Source organism: Neovison vison, chromosome 8 (assembly GCF_020171115.1).
Source record: "Neovison vison isolate M4711 chromosome 8, ASM_NN_V1, whole genome shotgun sequence".
Lineage (NCBI taxonomy): Eukaryota > Metazoa > Chordata > Mammalia > Carnivora > Mustelidae > Neogale > Neogale vison.
In genome coordinates this window covers 118,589,100-118,610,565 of record NC_058098.1, presented here as the reverse complement: position 1 = coordinate 118,610,565, position 21,466 = coordinate 118,589,100, and the positions used below count along the sequence as shown (strand labels likewise).

Here is a 21,466-nt window from a genome sequence, read left to right as displayed (position 1 = left end):
CTTGAGCGTCTTTTTGATTTCGCTCCATTGAGATCGAGCCCCGCATCAGGCTCCCTGCTCAGGATGGAGTCTGCTTAAGACTCTACCTCCCTCTATCCCGTTTTAGAGGGTTTCCCCCGCCTTCCCTTTTAGTATAGTTTCAGGAGGGAATGATATTAAATAAATGTGTTCAATCCATCATCTTAACCTAAAACTGTTGAATAAATTTGGAATAACATTTACCTATGAAACTTTTTTCACTCTGCATGTAAAAATTTAAAATAATTCTAATGGAGACTTAAGATTATATTTGTTCACATGTTATTTGTTGTATCTTTGATACAACCCCATGTAATATTTATATGAAAATAGGTATCATTAAATGTTTTGGTAATTTAGGACTGTTGATGTAATAGTTAAGAAACTTAAATCTTAGGGGCAGCTGGGTGACTCAGTTAAGTGTGGACTTTGACTCAGGTCATGACCTCAGGATCCTGGGAGTGAGCCCCCTGACAGGCTGCACATTCATCAGGAAATCTGCTTTCCCCTCTCCCCCTCCCTCTATCCTTCCCCCCAACAACCTGCACCTGCCTCCCCAACCCTGTCACACACAGGTGCACATGCTGTCTCTCTCTCAAATAAATAAAATCTTCTAAAAAAAAAAAAATCTAGATCTTAATTTGAACTCTTAATCCTGCCAGTTTTACTTTCTTGAAAAAGCATTTTTTCTCTCTAAAATTCAGTTTCTCCATAGTGGGGTAGTAATACCTACTTGATGAGTTGTTGCTGCAATTGATCTCTCTTGATCTGTCACAGAGCTTGGCACACACTAGCCACCAAATATTTTTTCCTTTCGTCTCTCCTGCCTGCCCTCCCTTTCCTTGTAGTCTGTATGTATCACACATAGCTTCTTTAGACCCTGAATTTTTTGTTTGAATAAGCTAGTTGTAGTCCCTTTAAATAACCCTTCTACAACTTTAAGGGAGGTAGCAAGAAAGTATATTGTAGGTATAATGAAGATAATTGGATACATAAGTCTCGAAAGGGAAAGAGGGCTGGAAATGTCGATTTGGGTGTCATCAGAAAGTTTATTATAATTGAAACTATGGTGGGTTGATGAGACCATCCAGGAACATAGCAGATAATATGATAATTTGAAATATAAAGCATATACTTCATGATTTCTTCCTGTGTTTACGTAAGTATAACTAAGAATATGTAATGTTCTATGGTGATTAAAATAATTATCTTGATTTCTATGATATTTACTTAAAACATTAAAATTCACAGGTTGCATATGGCCAAGTTCTTGGAGTTATAGGATATTCACTACTTCCTCTCATTGTAATAGCCCCTATACTTCTGGTGGTTGGATCATTTGAAGTGGTATCTACACTTATAAAAGTAAGTACTGTATATTATAAAAAAGTAATGAACTGTTTTCCAGGAACAAAAGTATACTTGTATCTGCCTAAGAAGATTGAAATCTGTAACTGTCATATATTTTTAAATGTTTTGAAACAGTGATCTCACTCATTGGTTTTACCAATTTTATTTCTTTTATTTTCCTATTTTAATCACCAGAAATTAAAATGTATGTCTAGAAGGGGAGTAAGGAACAAAGAGCAAACAAGGCTACAAGATGCTACACTCAGATAATTTTTTTAATGTTGAGTTTTTCTTCTCTATAATACAATCTCATATGACTTAGATTTTATGGGAGATATTTATTTAAAATTTTACTGGACATTTATTTAATGTTACTCCTATTTAAATAATAACTGCCTTATCAAATATAATGGACATGATTGTAATAAGTTGGCCTTTCTATATTGCAGAGATCAGGATTTCTTTATACTGTGTTAAATTTAAATTAACATATAGACCCATATTAAATATTTAATGATAACATAAAGTATTAATTTTGGGAAAGTATAAATTTTGAGAAATAAATGCGTTAGCACATGTATGTATATTATACAATGAATGTAATATTTTCTTTATGAAAATATGTAGAACTTAAGACTACCACTTTCAGAACTGCCATTATGTAGCCTTCACCTTAAAAAGTATTTGTTTTTAAGTAGAGCCACTTAATTTTTATAACATTTGGTTTTATTTAAAGTTGATTACTAATTCATATATAGAAGAAATGATTGCTTTTAGAATTGAGTAACCACAGGCTAATACTGACATATAGCATTAGGTATTAAAAGTATGGATTTTGGAACTAGTCAGTTCTAAATTCAAGTTCAGTTTCTTCCACTTACCTGCTGCCTCCCTTGCAGGGGGATATCTTTTCTTCTCCTCCTCTGCAAATTGGGAATCTTGACAACTCTTTTTTAGGGTTTGTTATTTAGATGGTAAAGGATGTATATCTGATACAGAGTAGGCACTCAAGTGGTAGCTGTTGTCATTACAAATATTATAAAAGAATATTTTGAGAACATCTTTGTATGTTAGAATTGCATGAACACTTTAGAGACCAAGTAGAATATCATTCTTTTCTCTCCATTCTAATCCTAAAATCTTTTTTTTTTTTTTTTTAATTGGCATTATTAGCACTTAGCTTACAAGTCTTGCAATACAGAAGCTAGTCCCATTGCTGGCCTAACTTTAGTGAACACACCACTTTACTGAATCATTCAGTTTTAAGTTGGGTTAAAGACTGTTGAATACTTCTGTGACTACTCCCAAAATTGATAAAACTGTGTGTCCTCTGGTCACTTTTAGTAATCGAGTTTAGCTGAAAGTTGGTCTTTAATATTCTTTATGCAGCTTAAGAATGTGTTATTACAAAATGGCAGTCTTTTTTGTTGTTAAAAATTTAGGATACAGTTGTTTTAAACTTCAGATTTTTCTTCACCAAATTTTTTTTCCTAGTTATTTAATTAATCTTCTTTGTATAGTGAGGTATTATATGTTTGTTTCAGTCCAAAATTTGTTGAGGAATATGTTGCAAAACTCTTAATTTAAATCTAGGATTAGAATACAGACTAATCTACCAGCACTATTTTTTAACATTAAATCTGTATAACTCTTACCAATCTTTAACCATTTATTTATAACAAAAAATGTTTGACATACAAGTGCAATTTGATCATAATCTTATTTTTTTCCTATACTTTTCTGAAAGTTAAAATATTTTGTAGTTTTTTTTGTTTTAATTTAAAAAAACACAGTAGAAAATTGGACCATCTCAAACACATTTTCAGCCTGCCAATATTTATTTTTGACCTCTCTACCTGTGGTTTTCAAGGGCAGTTTTGCCTCCCAAGGACATTTGGCCATGTCTGGAGACATTTTAGGGTGTCACAAATGGGTTAAGAGTGGAATCTTCTGGTAATATGTAGTGGGTAGAGGCCAGAGATACTGCCAGAAATCCTCCAATGCACAGGACTGCTTCCACAACAATTATCCAGCCCCAAAATGTCAGTAGTGTAAGGTTGAGAAATCCTATCCTGTGTCAAGTCTTTTTCTATCATAGTTTCCTTGATTTCTACCCTTGAAGTTCTTCCTCTCATTTTACTCTATAAAATTACTACATCAATAAGTACTGTATAAATTTCTAGTTGAAATAATTTAAGATTGGTTATGTGTATAATAAGAAAACCATGGTACATTTTATTTAGTTAAACTCTTGACCAAAATGTAATTTTTTCCTGCTTTTTATTTAACTCTATACTTTTACCTATTCCTGGGAAAACGCTGTTATACTTAATAAACATTGTGTAAAATTTTCACTTAATCTGTTTTCCTACTTCTTAGAAGAAGAAGCAGGAGAAGGTTAACTTTGTAATGATCAATTCATTTTCTTTCAGCAACCAAATTCTTGAAGCAGTTGCCCAAAAGTTGCCGAAATCACAAGGGATACTGTTAAAAAGACTGATAACAAGACTCTTTCCTTAGTGATTTTGATTCAGCAGAGCTAGAATGAATCCCAGGATTCTTTTTTTTTTTTTTTCCTTTTTAAGATTTTATTTTTCAGAGGTGCCTGGGTGGCTCAGTGGGTTAAACCTCTGCCTTGGGCTCAGGTCATGATCTCAGGGTCCTGGAATCCAGCCCTGCTTAGGACTCTCTGCTCAGCAAGGAGCCTGCTTCCCCCTCTCTCTCTTTCTGCCTCTCTGCCTACTTGTGATCTCTCTCTCTGTCAAATAAATAAATAAAATCTTAAAAAAAAAAAATTATTTTTATGTCAGCTCCACACCCAACATGGGGCTCGAACTCACAACCCCGAGATCAAGAGTCTCATGCTCCACCAGCTGAGCCAACCAGGTGCCCCTTGGGATTCTCTTTTTAATAGGCACCCAGGTGATTTCTATGATGAGACAAGTTTGATAACAAAAGATTTCGTTTGCATAAGACAAGGAACAGAACAAGCACAAACATTTTTAATAATTTTAAACATTCTCAGTAAGTTGTACTGTTTATCACAGTTGGTTGTCAGGGTTGTTTTAAGAAAATACTGTTAATTTTATTTTACTCTCTGATACCAAAAATGTTAATTGACTTGCTAATACGCTGTCTTTTGTCTTTTTTGTTTGTTTTTTTAAAGCTGTTTGGTGTGTTTTGGGCTGCCTACAGTGCTGCTTCATTGTTAGTGGGTGAAGAATTCAAGACCAAAAAGCCTCTCCTGATTTATCCTATCTTTTTACTATACATTTATTTTTTGTCCTTATATACTGGGGTGTGATTCAAGTCATATATGAGTAGAAAAAGGCAATGTTACATTTGTGTGTAGTCGGGGAATTCTTGCTGAGGTGATTGAAGAAAACCTGTTGATGGTAAAATTTTACATGTTCTACATGTAAAGGCAGTTTGAGGTCTTTTTAAAACCATATTTTTTGTATTTAAGCATTTGCAGTTTTCTGGACTTTTTGGGGTCAGAATTCCAAATTCTGTTTGATTCTTCATATTCCAGTGAATAAAATATAAAAGCATTGTGTTTTTAAGATTGTGTCAATATTCACCTAAAAACTTGTGCCAAAAGCACCTGGAATGGTAATTATATTTCATTCAAAGGGTAAATATGGCAGCATCCTCATAATCTAAAAGTGCAATTTTTTTTTCTTTAAAGGGTTTTCTCCTGCATCACAGATCCTGTAGATATATATTTATATTTATACATATATATTTATGAAATAATTCTTATTAGTCACAAAATATATTTCTGAATAGCCTAAAAGTTAAGATATTTTAAATCTGATGCTTAACCATTCTTTAATTTGGCCATTAATCTTTTTATTTATAAATTTAAATTTGTTTTTTGTATTGTATATACTTTAAAAAGTCTCACTTGTGCTTCAGTATGTCCTTATTAAGAAGTCTAACTAATACTAATTTTAACAGTTGCTGACGTAGGTTTGCTTGGTTATGCTTTGAAAAAACTTTTTGGAATGCCTAACTGTCTGATTTCAGTTTCTGTTCATCTTTCTGACCAAAGGAACAGAGGTTTAATGGATATGGCATTATTATAATTGTTAATATGTAGAAAATACTAATATTTATAGCATCAGTAAATATTTTTAAGTGGTACTCCTAAGTTATAAAAGTTGCTGGAAGAGACCTTTAAAATCTTGTGGTCCTGAACAATGTTAAATGAAGTAGAAAAAAATAAAATGCTTCCCAGCCGTGTTTTGCTTTAGAACACCTTGTCCTGTATTACTAACAAGTATCAGGTACTCTTTAACAAATGTACAGTATTTGTTAAGCCCTAAGAAATTTAACTAGTAAAAATTTTGTTGCAAATTATTTCATAGACTCTGCATGTACTTTAGTTACTATTACTTTGTAAAGTAGATAAAATATTTATGTCCATAAAATGGCAAATGCCTGATAACTGTTAGCAAATTATTATATTATTTCTGGTCTCAGCTGGAAGAGTTAACTGCTGTCCTCAATGTGCTAACATGGCCATGGCCATCTCTTAGTATGTATTCCTTTAGCAGCTGAATGTGTCAGGAAATACCCAGCAACTCTCAAGCCAGTCTTAAAATTAACAAGGTACCAAGCCTGTCTCTCCTCCTTTGACCCCTTCTCCCTATATAAAAAAAAAAAGAAAGAAAAGAAAAAACTTATTTTAAGCTGCAGGAGAAGTGTGAAACTATCTTTGAGGTAGAGTAATATGAAAATTACATATACTAATTTTTTTAAACAAGCTTAGGGCAACAAATAGAAGCACCCAGAGGGATAGAACTTCTAGAGCTTAAAATAATATGAAGTTATGAGGAAGGATCAATAACTACAGATGCAGCAACTGTAAAATAAATATTTGTCACGTATAAGGAATTTCTAAAGTCAGTACTTTCTTAAAATGAATTATTATATTTGATGTACATGGTGTTGACTCTGGAATCTTCCCTAAGAAGCTGGGGGTTTGGTACCAGGGGGTAATATTTTACTAAGCAATAAGTCAAGGCATTTTGGGACCCATTCTATCAAAAAATGGTTTAATTTTTTTAAGCTATCATTTCTTTAAGATGTGAATAAAAGGTTACATATGTGGATCATGTTTATTCCCTAATGATGTAAGATAAGGTATTTGTGTTCTAAAAAGGTATTTAAAAATGATAGCATTTAATCGTGAGAACTACCCTGCTCAGGGTCTGTGTAGATACAGTTCATAATGTTACAAGCCCAGCCAACATCTTCATGTGCTAAGCAAGGTCGTTAAAACAAATTGTCAGTTTGGAAATGATTTGTAAATTTGTACAAGGTACAGTACTAACAGTGATAAGCTGACCATGACAATGTCCTTTCCTTGAGTTTTTATATCATAATATTTTCTAAGTCATATTATTTTTAAATCATGATTCCAACCTAATTATTAGTTTATTAGTATTTTTAAGACAGAACTAGCCAGATCATCTCTTCTAGTTGCGTGTGTGTATGTGTGTGTCTGTTTTTAAGTGTTACCAGTTGTAGTAGTCATGATAAATGTTAATCATTAAAAGGAGAATTATGAGAAATATTTACTTCTGTTTCAAAGTGATTGTAAAATAATTGAAATTTTGATTAAATTGAAAACCTATAATTTTCATTGTATTAAACAAGTTAGGAAGGTTTATAAAGCTTTATGAACCATTATTAAACTAGCTTATTTCTAAGGTCTATTATGAGACAGTTTTATATATATAACAATGTATGTTTCCAAAAATTCCCCAATATTAAAATGCTAAATAGAGTTTTAAATTAGTGAAAATTTGCATTGACTTAAAATAACGAAGTAGATATTTTTATTGTTTAAAATTTAGTCAAATTTTTTTTTAAATTTCAGTGTAATTAAACATTGAATAAAATAAAGCTTCTACAAACTAATAAAAACAGTATTTTTCATATTCAGCAAAACTAGTTGAATATTTTAAGATAATTGTTATTTACTTGTCTTTTACATTTTTATGTATATTTTAGCCAGTTTTAGGCTCTAGGGAATTGTGACGCCATTTTGAAGTTATAATATCTTCCATATAATTTTTTTTTAAGATTTTTATTTTTAAGTAGTCTCTACACCCAACATGGGGTTCACAACCCCAAGATCAGGAGTTGCATGCTCTGCCTACTTAGCTAACGAGGCGCCTCTCGTACAATTCTTTTTTTATTTCTCTTTGTAGTTGAAGAAGTTGGGTTTGTTGTGTTGTTCTATGCAACAAAGGAAAACAACACAAATCAGAGGCTTGTATTAATACATTTCTTTCTGGTTGCATAGCATGGCAGACTGAAATAAGGCTTAATAGAGCTAAAAATCACCCTAAGCAGTTCTCTGCTCTGGTAACGTAAAATAATGGTGCTTTATCATCCTTCCATAAATAGTTTCTTTAATTTCCCTTAAGAAACTGAATCACAGTTTCTGTATTGTTTCTCATTTGTATGATTTCCTGGCAGTAGTTTATATGTTTGAGAATCTGTTGCCACTTCTTAAATAAATCCAAAAATAAGATTTTGACATCAGTAAAGTCTAGACATTCTTACATCTTTGAACTTCAAATTATGATATTTTCTGAGGAAAGTTTCACTTGTGAATATATTTTCTTTGCAACAGACTGGTATAAACATTGGACACTACCCATGTCTCTACGGAGTGTAGTGATCTGAAAGAATTCCCTGTACACGGTATATTATTAAACCTGAAGCTTAAGGTTAGGGTTCTCATTTGAAATTCTTTTGATATGCTGAGGTTGCAGCATGGTTGAAGGTTAATTAAAGGAAAGAGTGTCAGGATGATTAAGGTGGCATTAGTAAGGGGCTCCTGGGTGACTCTGTGGTAAGCATCTGACTCTTAATTTCGGCTCAGGTCATGATTTTGAACCCGCATCAGGCTCCAAGATCAGCTGTGTGTCTGCTTGAGGTTCCCTCTCTCTCCCTCTACCCCTTTTCCCCGCGTGCATGCACACTCTCTCTCCAAAAAAAAAAAAAAAAAAATTTTTTTAAAGATTTTATTTGACAGAAAGAAAGTGAGATCATAAGTAGGCAGAGAGTCAGGCAGAGAGGGAGAAACAGGCTTCACACTGAGCAGAGAGCCTAATGCAGGACTTGATCCTAAGATCCTGAGATCATGACCTGAGCCGAAGGCAGAGGCACCACCACTGAGCCACCCAGACACCCCCCAAAAAATTTTTTTAATGACACTAGTAAAATAATTCCCAGTCTTACACTGTGTGTTGGTAGTGACCCTGGTTTTAACTTTACTTAGTTTCAGTTTCAGTTATTTTCAGTTTTAGTATCCACAAGTTTTTACTTAGAAGATATTAATAGTTTGCAAGGGCTTGAAAAAAATTTCTTCAACATCCCTTGTAGACCATTCAGTGCTATACAAATGCTGTCACTGAGATTTTCTTATAAGTTAGGTATTGATAGGAAAAATACTTTTTGTACAGTTTTTACATTTAACTTGTAATTAGAGCATATGAAGGTTATTAATTTAGTGGGGAAGTAAACTTTGCTATCTGTAATAGTTTTGTTAAATTAACACTTGGAATATAAGTAAATTAGATGTATCAAGAACAGAAACCTTGGATTTTCTACAATAGTTGCCACTGAGCAATTTTTATTAAAAACTGAACAAGCAGGGGCACCTGGGTGGCTCAGTGGGTTTAGCCTCTGCCTTCGGCTCGGGTCATGATCTCAGGGTCCTGGGATCGAGTCCCGCATCGGGCTCTCTGCTCAGCGGGGAGCCTGCTTCCCTCTCTCTCTCTCTCTGCCTGCCTCTCTGCCTACTTGTGATCTCTCTCTGTCAAATAAATAAATAAAATCTTAAAAAAAAAAAAACAAACAACGGAACAAGCAGACTTTACTGATGTCAAAATACCAAAGTATTTATACAGGATTAATTACACAGAATGACTGGTTATGGGAGAAATCTGTCTTCTGGTGATAAAGGAAAAAAAAATAATAGAAAAGTAGATTGCTGCTGTTCACATTATGTTGAAAGTAAATGATTGAAATTCCCTCTTTTTGCTTGATTTTATTATGACCCTGCTCACCTTTGTGAAATTAATCAGTTGCTATGTGAAGTATCACTTAAATAGTATGCGCCATTTGATAAACACTCCATGTTTTCTAAGCTTTATGCAGAATTATTCTCTATGATGATGGGTCTAGGTGCTAAGTCCCTCATATTCAATCTTCTTTGGCCCATGGGACTTAGGACAGTCTTTTGCATAATAAAACTTTATTTTCAAAGGCTGGTATCAGTGGTGGCCCCAAGAACAAAACATTCAGAAGAAACAACATTTGAATTGGTACCCTGACTGTGAAGAGAAGGTAAATATGCATCAAGTACTTACTGAGTTCTTTGACCTATTTGGTGCTGTGCTAAGTGCAAGGATACTGTGATGCAGAAACCACCTATGCATACCCTGACTTTAAGGCGGCAGTATTGTTGGAGAGATCGCCAGTTAGTTTCACAGTTGTAAAACAGTTGCAGCAAGTGGAGAAATAAGAAGTATAGGTCTGAGGAAGCAAGAGAATCTATCATTGAAGAAAAGCCATGATGCTCAAGCTAAAATCTTAGGGATAAGTAAAAGTTAACTAGGCAGGGGCACCTGGGTGGCTGTCATTAAGCATCTGCCTTTGGCTCAGGTCATGATCCCAGAGTCCTGAGATCGAGCCCCATATCAGGCTCCCTGCCCAGCGAGAAGCCTGTTTCTTCCTCTCCTACTCTTCCTGCTTGTATTCCCTCTCTTGCTGTCTCTCTCTCTCTCTCTCAAATAAATAAATAAAATCTTCAAAAAAAAAAGAAGTCAACGAGGCAGAGATAGGAGGGAAGACTATTTAGACAGAGAATAGTAGGTATGTAGAAGGAAATGAAAACTCATTTGGCTGAAGTTCAGTAGTTCATGAAATTGAACAGGTTAAATTGGCAGTAGTCCATATCCGACATTCTAAGCCATGTTTTCCTTTTCATGGCTTTTGTTAAGAAGTACAGTATCAGAAACGTGTTTTTAATATTAAAAGCTAAGATACACAATTCTATTCTCGATATATACCCAACAGAAATGCATATACATATGCCACAAGAGACATGTACGTAGTAACATAATTCATAATAGCCAAAAATTGGAAACAGCATGTCCATCAACATAGAGTGGATATATAGGTGTAACACAATGAAATGTTACACGATGAAAATGAATGACTAAAACCACATATAACGTGGAGAGTTTCACAATCATTATGGGTGAACAAAGGAGAAGCCAAAGAACTTACCCTGTATTACTCTATTTATATGAAGTTCAAACACAGGCAAAATTAAGCAGTAGCGTTTAGAGATACATACTGAGGTGCGAAGTCTTTTTTAAACAGTTTTTTTTTTTAAGATTTTATTTATTTATTTGACAGAGAGAAATCACAAGTAGTTGGAGAGGCAGGCAGAGAGAGAGAGAGGGAAGCAGGCTCCCTGCTGAGCAGAGAGCCCGATGCGGGACTCGATCCCAGGACCCTGAGATCATGACCTGAGCCGAAGGCAGCGGCTTAACCCACTGAGCCACCCAGGCGCCCTTTTTTAAACAGTTTTAATGAGAAATATTGCACACCACAAAGTTCATCCATCGTAAGTATACAGTTCGATAATTTTTAGTAAGTTTGTATAGTTGTACAACCACTACCGCAATCCAATTGGCCAAGTCATTTTTATAAAAAATAAAGTGATCACTATAAAAGGTTAATAGTGGTTACCCTTAATGGGGAAGGAGAAGGTTTGTATTTGGAGTCATGAGAAGGACTCCTTTCATGGGTGTTTGGTTTTTAATATCATTAAGCTGTTATGTTTTATGTCTTCTCTGTGTGTTACAATGCAGTCTTATATTTTTTAAATTGTTGTAGACAGGTGACACATTTTAACAGAGGTAAATTATCACTTCCCATCTTTATTATTATTGTTATTCTCCACAGTAATGCAAGCTTCACTGGGATAGGACATTTTCTGACATGTTCATCAGTTTATCCCGAGTACTTTTTGAATGCATACATAAACCTGATCGTTGAATCCTGAACTCAGATCACATCCAGTGAATTTCAAAGCCTTAATCATTAGTCTTTAAGAGTGTTAGAGTCAGGGTGCCTGGGTGGCTCAGTGGGTTAAGCCGCTGCCTTCAGCTCAGGTCATGATCCCAGGGTCCTGGGATCGAGTCCCACATCGGGCTCTCTGCTCAGCGGGGAGCCTGCTTCCTCCTCTCTCTGCCTGCCTGCCTCTCTGCCTGCTTGTGATCTCTGTCTGTCAAATAAATAAATAAAATCTTTAAAAAAAAAAAAAAAAAAAAGAGTGTTAGAGTCAGGGGTGCCTGGATGGCTCAGCGGGTTAAAGCCTCTGCCTTTGGCTCAGGTCATGATCCTGTGGTCCTGGGATCGTGAGCCCCACGTCGTAGGGTTCTGTGCTCGGTAGGGAGCCTGCTTCCCTTCCTCTCTCTTTGCCTGCCTCTCTGCCTACTTGTGATCTCTGTCAAATAAATAAATAAAATCTTCAAAAAAAAAAAGTGTTAGAGTTTGGCAAAACCTTAGAGATCATCTAATGAGAATAATCATTTCTCATTATACAGATGAGGAAATTAGTGTCTGAAATAACACTGTTGACCGACCAATTAAGAGTTGTCTCCACAAACCATAAGTGACTCTTCGTCTCACAAAACAGACTGAGGGTTGTTGGGGGGAGAGGGGTTGGGAGAAGGGTGGGATTATGGACATTGGGGAGGGTATGCGCTATGGTGAGTGCTGTGAAGTGTGTAAACCTGGCGATTCACAGACCTGTACCCCTGGGGATAAAAATATATTACATGTTTATAAAAAATTAAAAAAAAAAAAAGTTTGTCTCCAAACCGCAAACCTAGTGTTTTTCATTACAGCATGGCATAACAGTGTTGCCACTTAGCAACATAGGTGTAGTTGCCTTTTACCATAGTCCATCATAAAAATAATGGAAACATCTTTGCTTTCCTTTTTAATCCTTTAATCCTTTCTTTTCCACTTTTTAAAGTCCACTGTTAGTTTTAGGCTTTCAAGTACTACACATTAATATTAAATAATTAAGGCTCAAAGGGTTGTCATCCTTTGAATTGTCCTGGTATTCAGTAAACATTAGCTTATATGTTAGCTATTAATAATACTGAAGTCATTTAGATTAATAGCATTCCCAGTAACATACCCAACTATATGTGGAAAATTAGTATATGATAATGGTAGCATGTCAAATTTATATAAAAAGATGCATTATCAGGGTGCCTGGCTAGCCCAGTCAGAAGAGCATGCAACTCTTGATCTCAGGTTGTGAATTTGTTTTGCTTGTGTTTGTTTTGTTTTTTTAAAAAATATTTTTATTTATTTACTTGAGAGAGGCAAAGACAGAGGGAGAGAGAGAATGCAAGCAGGGGGAGAAGCAGAGAGAGAGAGACAAGCACACTCCATGCTGAGCAGGGAGTCTGACTTGGGGCTCCATCCCAGGACCCCGAGATCATGACCTGAGCCAAAACCAAGAGTTGGATGCTTAGCCATCTGAGCCACCCAGGCACCCTTGGGGTTGTAGTTTGAGCCCCACGTTAAATGTAGGAATTATTAGAGGGATATGAATTATTAAATAAGTAGCAGTACTGCATCAGATAAGAACATATGTGGTTATAAGAAGCAACCCTATGATCAATGGCTTCATTAAATAGGAGTTTATATTTCTCACATAAGAAATCCAAGGATATATAATCCAGGACTAATATGGCAACTTAATGTCATCAATAACTCAGGCTTGTTTTATCTTCTTGTTGAGTCATTTTGGGTGGGTGGCTTTCATTTTCATTGTATCAAGGTAGGTGCTTCATATTAGGTATTAAATCTAGATTCCTAGCAGAAAGAAAGGTGAAAGAGGCCAAAATGATCGTGTCAGTCAAAGTTGCCCTTATTTAGAAATGGCACTCCATGACTTCCCCTTATATCTTCATACAGAGCTGCATCCCTTGGACACTCTTGCTGCAAGAGTCTGGGATGCTATTTTAAGCTGGGCAAATTACTTGCTCTAAACAAAGTCACAGTTCTGTTAGTAAAGGGAAAATGGATGCCAGGTAGGTAAATAGCAGTGTCTTAGAAAAGGGTTGTCATCCTTTGAATTGTCCTGGTATTCAGTAAACATTAGCTTATATGTTAGCTATTAATAATACTGAAGTATTATATATTTTTCCATGGCAGGCCACTTGGAAAAATATAAAGCTGGATCTGCACCTCATTTTTTATGCCAAAGTAAATTACAGGTCTATCAAATATTTTAAAAACAAAAGCCAAGGGAAAAAAACAGGATTTAATTTTTCATAGAATTCTTTGAGAAATTAGGGTTTTCAAAGCATGCTGGCATAATACACAAAAACCAAAAAGGAAGAGATTAAGAAAGTTGGCTACATGGCATTTAAAATTATTCTATAAATAAGGATAGTGTTTCTATAAATCAGTTAAGTGTTTGCCTTAGGCTTAGGTCATGATCCCTGGGTCCTGTGATCAAGGTGTGTCTGGGCTTCCTGCTCAGTCAGGAACCTGCTTCTCCCACTCCCTCTGCCGCACTCCCTGCTTGCATGTTCTCTCTCTCAAGTAAATATAATCTTAAAAAAAAAAAAAAAAGATAAATTACAAGTTGAGGAGAAATGTTTATAAGACTTACATAGACAAATGACTAATTTCCTTAATAAAAAAATATTAACTAGTAATTTAAAATGTTCAAAGGATATATAAGGGCAATTATGTATTATGTAATACCTAATAGTAAAAGAATATAATTAAAATGAGCAGGGGATATAAATGAGCAATCCAGGAGGGGAGAAATGATTTAAAAATAAGACCAATGCATATGTACAAATGTACAAATTCATTTGTGATTAAATGCAGTTTAAACAGTAGCAACATTGGCCCCTCTGATTGCCTAAACTTAAAAAGATTGGTAATATCCAGGGTTAGTTCAGATTATGAGCAGCTCTGATTTAACTGATAAACATGAGCATGGCTGTCTAAATTGCTGAAATATTGAAATGCATGCTAGCATTGGTAAGTAGTATTACTGTTACTACATTAGCACTGAAGTTAATTAGGTAAATCCTGGTAAAGATTTATTAGTCCTATTGTGACATTCGTTGGTAATGGACCTTTTGTTGTAATGGCATAGGAGAAACATTTGCAACATTGTTTGGTGTGGTCTTTGTCTTGGTAAATAATGTTGCTACATTTGCTTTACCTGTGAAACTTTTCATGCCCCAACAATTGCTACTTCTAAATAGTTTGGTTTTAATTTGGTTTTACTTTTACTGCATTGTAATTCTTAGACGAAAAGTAAATACATTTAGTATTTTAAAATAGGAGAATAGGGGCGCCTGGGTGGCTCAGTGGGTTAAGCCGCTGCGTCATGATCTCAGGGTCCTGGGATCGAGTCCCGCATCGGGCTCTCTGCTCAGCAGGGAGCCTGCTTCCTCCTCTCTCTCTCTGCCTGCCTCTCTGCCTACTTGTAATATCTATCTGTCAAATAAATAAATCTTTAAAAAAAAATAAATAAAATAGGAGAATATATGGGGCGCCTGGGTGGCTCAGTGGATTGAGGCCTCTGCCTTCGGCTCAGGTCATGATCCCAGGGTCCTGGGATCGAGCCCCACATCCAGCTCTCTGCTCAGCAGGGAGCCTGCTTCCTCCTCCTCCTCTCTCTCTCTCTCTCTCTCTCCCTCTCTCTCTCTCCCCGCCTCTCTGCCTACTTGTTATCTCTAGCTGTCAAATAAATAAAGTCTTTAAAAAAATAGGAGAATTTATAACAAAATATTAATAATGGATATCCCAAAACTGTTTGACACTGGAACATGTGCATATCCTGTGGCCCAGCAATTCCGTATGCACACCAACACATGAATTCAGCACTGTGTGATGGAACTTGGTACAATGATGGAAATAGTCTGTATTCTTTGTTATCTACACAGCAGGTATGTGGGTTTTGAGTACTTGGAATGTGACTAAATCAACTGAGAAAGTTACTATTATTTTTTTGAGTAAGCTCTCTGCCCAACATGAGCAGTTGAACTCACGACCTTTAGATCAAGAGCCCCATGCTCTACCTACTGAATCAGGCAGGAGCCCCTCATTTTCAACTTAATTTTATTTAAACTTAAGGAGTCACCTGTGGTTATTAGGTACTATATTGGTCAGAGTAAGTGTAACAGCACCATTAATAACACACAAAACTGGAAACAACACAGACACATTCTGGCACTCTCACACAATAGAATATAATTAGATTGAAAGGTCTATAACTACATGTAAAATCACAGATGAGTTCAAAAACCGAGTGCTTAGCCAAAGAAGCCAAACACAAAATAATACATACTTTATGGTTCTATTTATGTAAAGTACAAAAACAGGATGTTGGTTACTCTCTGGTGGGGAGGAAGTGACTGAAAGAGGGTTCAGGATTTAGGCATCTAGGATGCTGTTCTATTTTTTAATCTGGGTGGTAATTATATGGGTGTGTTCAGTTTGTGAAAATTTATCAAGCTGTACACTTGTAACATGCATACTTGTTTTTAAAGATTTTATTTATTTATTTGACAGACAGTGAGAGAGGGAACACAAGCAGGGGGAATGGGAGAGGGAGTAGCAGGCTTCCCACTAGGCAGGGAGCCCGATGCGGGTCTCAATCCCAGGACCCTGGGATCATGACCTGGGCCGAAGGCAGACACCTGATGACTGAGCCACCCAGGCACCCCACATGCATACTTTCTTTCTTTTTTTTTTTTTAAAGATTTATTTATTTGACAGACAGAGATCACAAGTAGGCAGAGAGGCAGACAGAGAGAGAGGAGGAAGCAGGCTCCCCGCTGAGCAGAGAGCCTGATGTGGGGCTCGATCCCAGGACCCTGGTATCATGACCCGAGCCGAAAACAGAGGCTTTAACCCACTGAGCCACCCAGGTGCCCCCCACATGCATACTTTCTATAAGGATACTGTGTTTGAACCTTGTAAATTGGAGAGGGGGGGAAAAAAACAACCCAGAAAGAAGTGTCAGCAAAATGTTGGTAAGCTTCTTAACATTCCTTTTAAATGTCATAAATGTTCATGTTCTAAAACTGTGGAAAAATATGATAATGAACTTTAGCTTAGAACATTTCTTGAAACATCCTGAAATGTCTTTTGATACGGTGTAAGAATTAATATAAAATAAAACAAGTGATTTTCATTTCTGAAATGAAAACACGACTTTTTGCAGGTGATGTGAAGGATGAATGCAAACAGTGATCAGAAATGTGCTGGTTTGGAAGTGCTAACTCATACTTCATCCAAAAAGCAATCATTCTTGCTTAAAGCTCATAGTTCAAAGATTTGCAGTCATCAATGAGAATATTAAAAAGATTATATATCATTTTCAACAATAAGGAATTTGAAATAGTGTTTTATATAAATTTCACCTGAGAGAACCTATTTATCAAAGAAAAAATATTTTAAAAGTACCATTCACATTGTTAATACCAACTACTGTGTGTTAATGTTAAGTACAAAGAAGAATTTTTAGGCATGAAATGTTTAATAAAACTTATTACAGACTTTGTAATTTAGATTTATGGTCTCATTTGTAAAACATCTGACAAAAAGAAGAATGTAAATTTCTTTTTTTTTTTTTAACATTTTTATTTATTTATTTGACAGACGAGATCACAAGCAGGCAGAGAGGCAGGCAGAGAGAGAAGGAAGCAGGCTCCCTGCTGAGCAGAGAGCCCGATGTGGGGCTCGATCCCAGGACCCTGAGATCATGACCTGAGCCGAAGGCAGCGGCTTAACCCACTGAGCCACCCAGGTGCCCCAAGAATGTAAATTTCAATCATTACCTCAAATCTTCAGTTGTTACACATGAAAGTGTCTCAGTAATTTACTTAAAAGGCAAAATACCACAATTTTTAAAATAGTTTAATGGCTTTTATTGCTGCTGTGGAGCTGAAAGTAACATCTGGGGGAAAATACCAAACTTTATTGTAGGCGTTCCAAGGAGTATCATTCCAATAAGAACTATATTGCATTTTGAACAGACAGTATTATGAAATGCTAGAGAAGAAATCCGAAATTATAGCCAAAGTTTAGAAAAACTTCCAGGTGTTTTAAATTGACAAAAGTCAGTACACTTGAGTATGTCTAAATAATGCAGTAAAGATATAAAAAAATGAATCATTTTATTTTCCCAATAAACTGTATATTTACTATCATAAATTTACAAACAAAGGTAAAATTTTCTGAGAAAGTTAATATCAGAAGAGCTCAGAATTATGATAATAATGGTAATTGGATTTATGTTTTGGCTTCAATGGCAGGCTATAGTTTCAGAACTACAAAGGTGATTTGAAAATCATACCAAGCCTTGCTTGGTTTCTTTACTCGAAATCTGGAAATCAGAGCAAACGTTTAGAATATGAAAATATTTTTTAAGATTTTATTTATTTATTTGACAGAGATCACAAATAGGCAGAGAGGCAGGCAGAGAGAGAGGAGGAAGCAGGCTCATTGCCGAGCAGAATGCCGGATGCAGCTCGATCCCAGGATCCTGGTTATCATGCCCCGAGCCGAAAGCAGAGGCTTTAACCCTCTGAACCACCCAGGCGCCCCTGGATGGTTCCCCTGGATGGTTCTAAAAATATGAAAATATTTTTAGATATTTGGCCTTACTGGGTAGCTGGGTGGTTCAGTCGTTGAGCATCTGCCTTCAGCTCAGGTCATGATCCCAGAGTCCTGGGATTAAGTCGGGGTCCCTGCTTGGCGGGAAGCCGGCTTCTCCCTCTCCCACTCCCCCTGCTTATGTTCCCTCTCTCTCTGTCAAATAAATAAAAATAAAATCTTAAAAAAAAAAAAGAAATTTGGCCTTACTAAAAGATATGTGATCAAACATTATTTGGGGGTTTTCTATGAGAGTGTTTTGGATGAGATTAATATTCAAATAAGTAGACCGAGTAAAACAGATTGCCCTCCATAAGGTGAGTGGACGTCAACTTGAAGGCCTGAATACAACAAAAAAGCTGACCCTCCTTCCCACCCCCCAAGAGAGAAATTCCTCCTTTCTGACTACCTTCGAGCTGGAACATCTTTTTTTTTCCTGCCTCTGGACTCCACTCTTCCTGGGTTTCAAGCCTGCCAGCATTTGGACTGGAACTACACCATTGGCTCTCCTGCATCTCCAGCCTGCCTACTTACCCTGCGTGTCTTTGGACTTGTCAGCCTCTAATCGTGTGAGCTAATTCCTTATAATAAAACTCTTTGCATATGTATTATACATATATATATATTTATACATTTATATATTTACTATTGGTTCTATTTCTCTGGAGAAACCCCAATATACTTTCTTTCCTGTTCATAGTCTTAAAACATGGACATTTTTTATAACTTTTGTACAATCTTATTCTAAGTATACTTTAGTGTTCATTGATTTTCAGAAACCTATATTAGAGAAAATAGTTATATAACATTTACCTTTTTAAAGCATAGGGAATGCAAATCTTTCTGTAAGTGTGTTATCATACTTGTGAACGGCTTCTCACAGAATATGGTTACCTGAAAGCTCCACTCACTCCTGAGTATTTTTTGGCTAGTCACTGTTCCTCAAACCTGGATGTGGTCTAACTGGCACCCAGTGGGATTTCTCTCTCTCTGGTCATCTGACCCTCGGAAGTCTGGCAGTGCAGTCGGCTACAGGGTTTATTTTTTGGAAGCTGAATCACAGCGATGCCCAGCTGATTGGTTTATCTAACACGTTGGTTACACAAGTTCTCTTATTACGAACCTAAATTTTCTTGTTTTACTATTGGTCTGGCCTGGTGCTTTGGAGGTTATTTTCTTCCCTTGAGAAACTAGGAAAAAGAGACTCCTAGCTGTTTCCTTCCTGTTACCTTCTAAGTCTGCACTATCTTCTCTGTATTTGGACCTTTTCCTAATAATCTCTAGCCTTTGCTTATTCAGTGTGGTAGCTCTCTAATACTATTTAATGTGTATTCATTAAGGTGCAAGAAACATCATATTTCTCTGTTTTTCTAAATTAAATCTAACCTTGAGCTTCCTCAGGCCTGGCTAAAGGACTTCCAGTATGGGTGGAATATGGGATTTTCTAACCCCTTCACTGGATCTTACGAGAACCCCCGACCTTACTGGCTGCCAAGGATCTTTCTTCTGTGGTTTTTTGAGTTTTCCATTGTTCCCATTGCTTCTTTTAGAGAATGCTATTGTTGGGGGATGGTCGTTCATCAGGCCCTGTTGCTCTGTAAAGCTCATCAAAATGCCCTCACTGCCATCTCCCCACTGACCACAGGCTGGCACAGCACAGAAACTTCCACTTTGCTCTCAGGGCCCCTGCACTTATGCCAGCCTTGGCCACTCTGGACACAGACACATTAAAGAGACACATCCAAACCTCTTTTTCTTCTTCTTCTTCTTCTTCTTTTTTTTGGAAGTGGGAAGGGGCACAGGGAGAAGGAGAGATAACCTTAAGCAGGTTCCACACCCAGGGTGTGCTCAATGTGGGGCTCGATCTCACAACCCTGAGATCATGACCTGAGCCAGAATCAAGAGTCAGATACTTAACCAAGGTGTCCTGACACATCCAGCACTCTTAAGAAAACTCCCCCAAACCCAATCCCTTTCCCAGTCCCTGGGACTCCTTTTACTCTAACCAGGCTACTCCTTTTTCCATCCCAAGCACCAATATCTTCCACATCCCTGTTCCATCGTCATCACCAGGGTAATTCCTTTTCAACAAAGTACTGGAAGAATTTTTTTCCATGACAACCTCTGAAATACAAAGGAGCTGCATCATACCCCACTCTCTACAAATAACCAGTGGGGAAGAACCCCAGTTCTGGAAAATAAAGTCTTGATTGGAAAATAGGTGATACCTCTCTTGTCAAAATGAGAAAATACATTTCTATCATGAGGAGTTACAGTCAGGAAAAAAAGACAAAGGTGATATTTCTTTTAAATATACTATGAGGCATTTCAGACTTACAAAAAAGATGTGCACATTAATGTAATCAGCACCTGTGTTTAAAAAATACGGGGTCCTGGGTGGTTCTGCCTTCAGCTCAGGTCATGATCGCGAGGTTCTGGGATTGAACCCCATATCGGGATCCCTGCTCAACGGGGAGCCTGCTTCTCCCTCTCCCTCTGCTGCTCCCCCTGCACGCTCTCTCCCACTGTGTCAAATAAATTTAAAAATCTTTTAAAAAAGTAAAAACTAAAGTTTAAGAAATAAAGCATTACTAACAGTTTGTATTCCATAGTCATATTTTCCTTACTTTTCCTCCCAACAGAAATGAAGACTCTTCCTAAATTTTGTGGTTCTCATTTCCATGAATTTCGTTACAATTTTACTACATATGTATGTATCCTTGAGCAGTGTATGTATGATTGTTTTGTGTGTTTTAAGTTTGTATGTTGGTAGTATCTTCTGGTGTGTATTCCTCTGCATCCAGCTTCATCTGTGGGGAGACAGCTGCAGATACACATTTTCGCTGCCGTTGAGAATTTCCTTGAATGAATAAATCACATCCTACTCACCCTTTCTCCAGTAGATGGGGTAGGTTGTAACCAAGTATGTATTACCAGGTATTACATACGATGTAGCTATGAACATTCTTTTCCATAGTGCCTTGTTGACTGAAGGAACATTTCTCTACAGGAAACTTTACCTAGGAGTAGAGTTGCTGGATCCTAGGGCATGAACATCTTCTAATTCATTATCAGCCGTAAATTGGTCTCCATAGTTGAGACACCCATACACCAGCTTACCTTTTGCTTCACATCTTTACCAATGCTTAACATGCCCAGAACTCTTAGCTTTTGACAATGTAATGGTATTTCATTGTGGTTTTAATGTCCCTGATTACCAATGAAGTGGAGCATTTTTCATATGCTTGTTAGCTGTTCAGGTTTCCTATTCTGTAAAGGGCTCTTGTGTTTGATCATACTCTCTGTCGTCGTCATCATTATTGTTATTTTACAATATTGGGTTGTCTTTTTT

The 21,466-nt window shown here is 36.5% G+C and overlaps 1 protein-coding gene across 3 annotated transcripts in view; it reads left to right on the top strand.

Annotated features, from left to right (window-relative positions):
* The window catches only part of YIPF4 (Yip1 domain family member 4), a 42,813-nt gene extending 24,082 nt beyond the window's left edge, over positions 1–18,731 (top strand). Inside the window, exons 5-7 of one of the 3 annotated variants that reach the window (XM_044261808.1) lie at positions 1,270–1,383; positions 9,659–9,738; positions 18,432–18,731. In XM_044261808.1, coding sequence (XP_044117743.1) covers positions 1,270–1,383; positions 9,659–9,712 — 168 coding nt within the window. In that variant the 3' untranslated portion in view covers positions 9,713–9,738; positions 18,432–18,731. Of the gene's footprint in view, positions 1–1,269; positions 1,384–4,534; positions 6,954–9,658; positions 9,739–16,233; positions 16,248–18,431 lie in introns of those variants that run through there. The other 2 variants (XM_044261809.1, XM_044261807.1) reach the window with 2 other exon arrangements.
* The last annotated feature ends 2,735 nt before the right edge of the window (positions 18,732–21,466 follow it).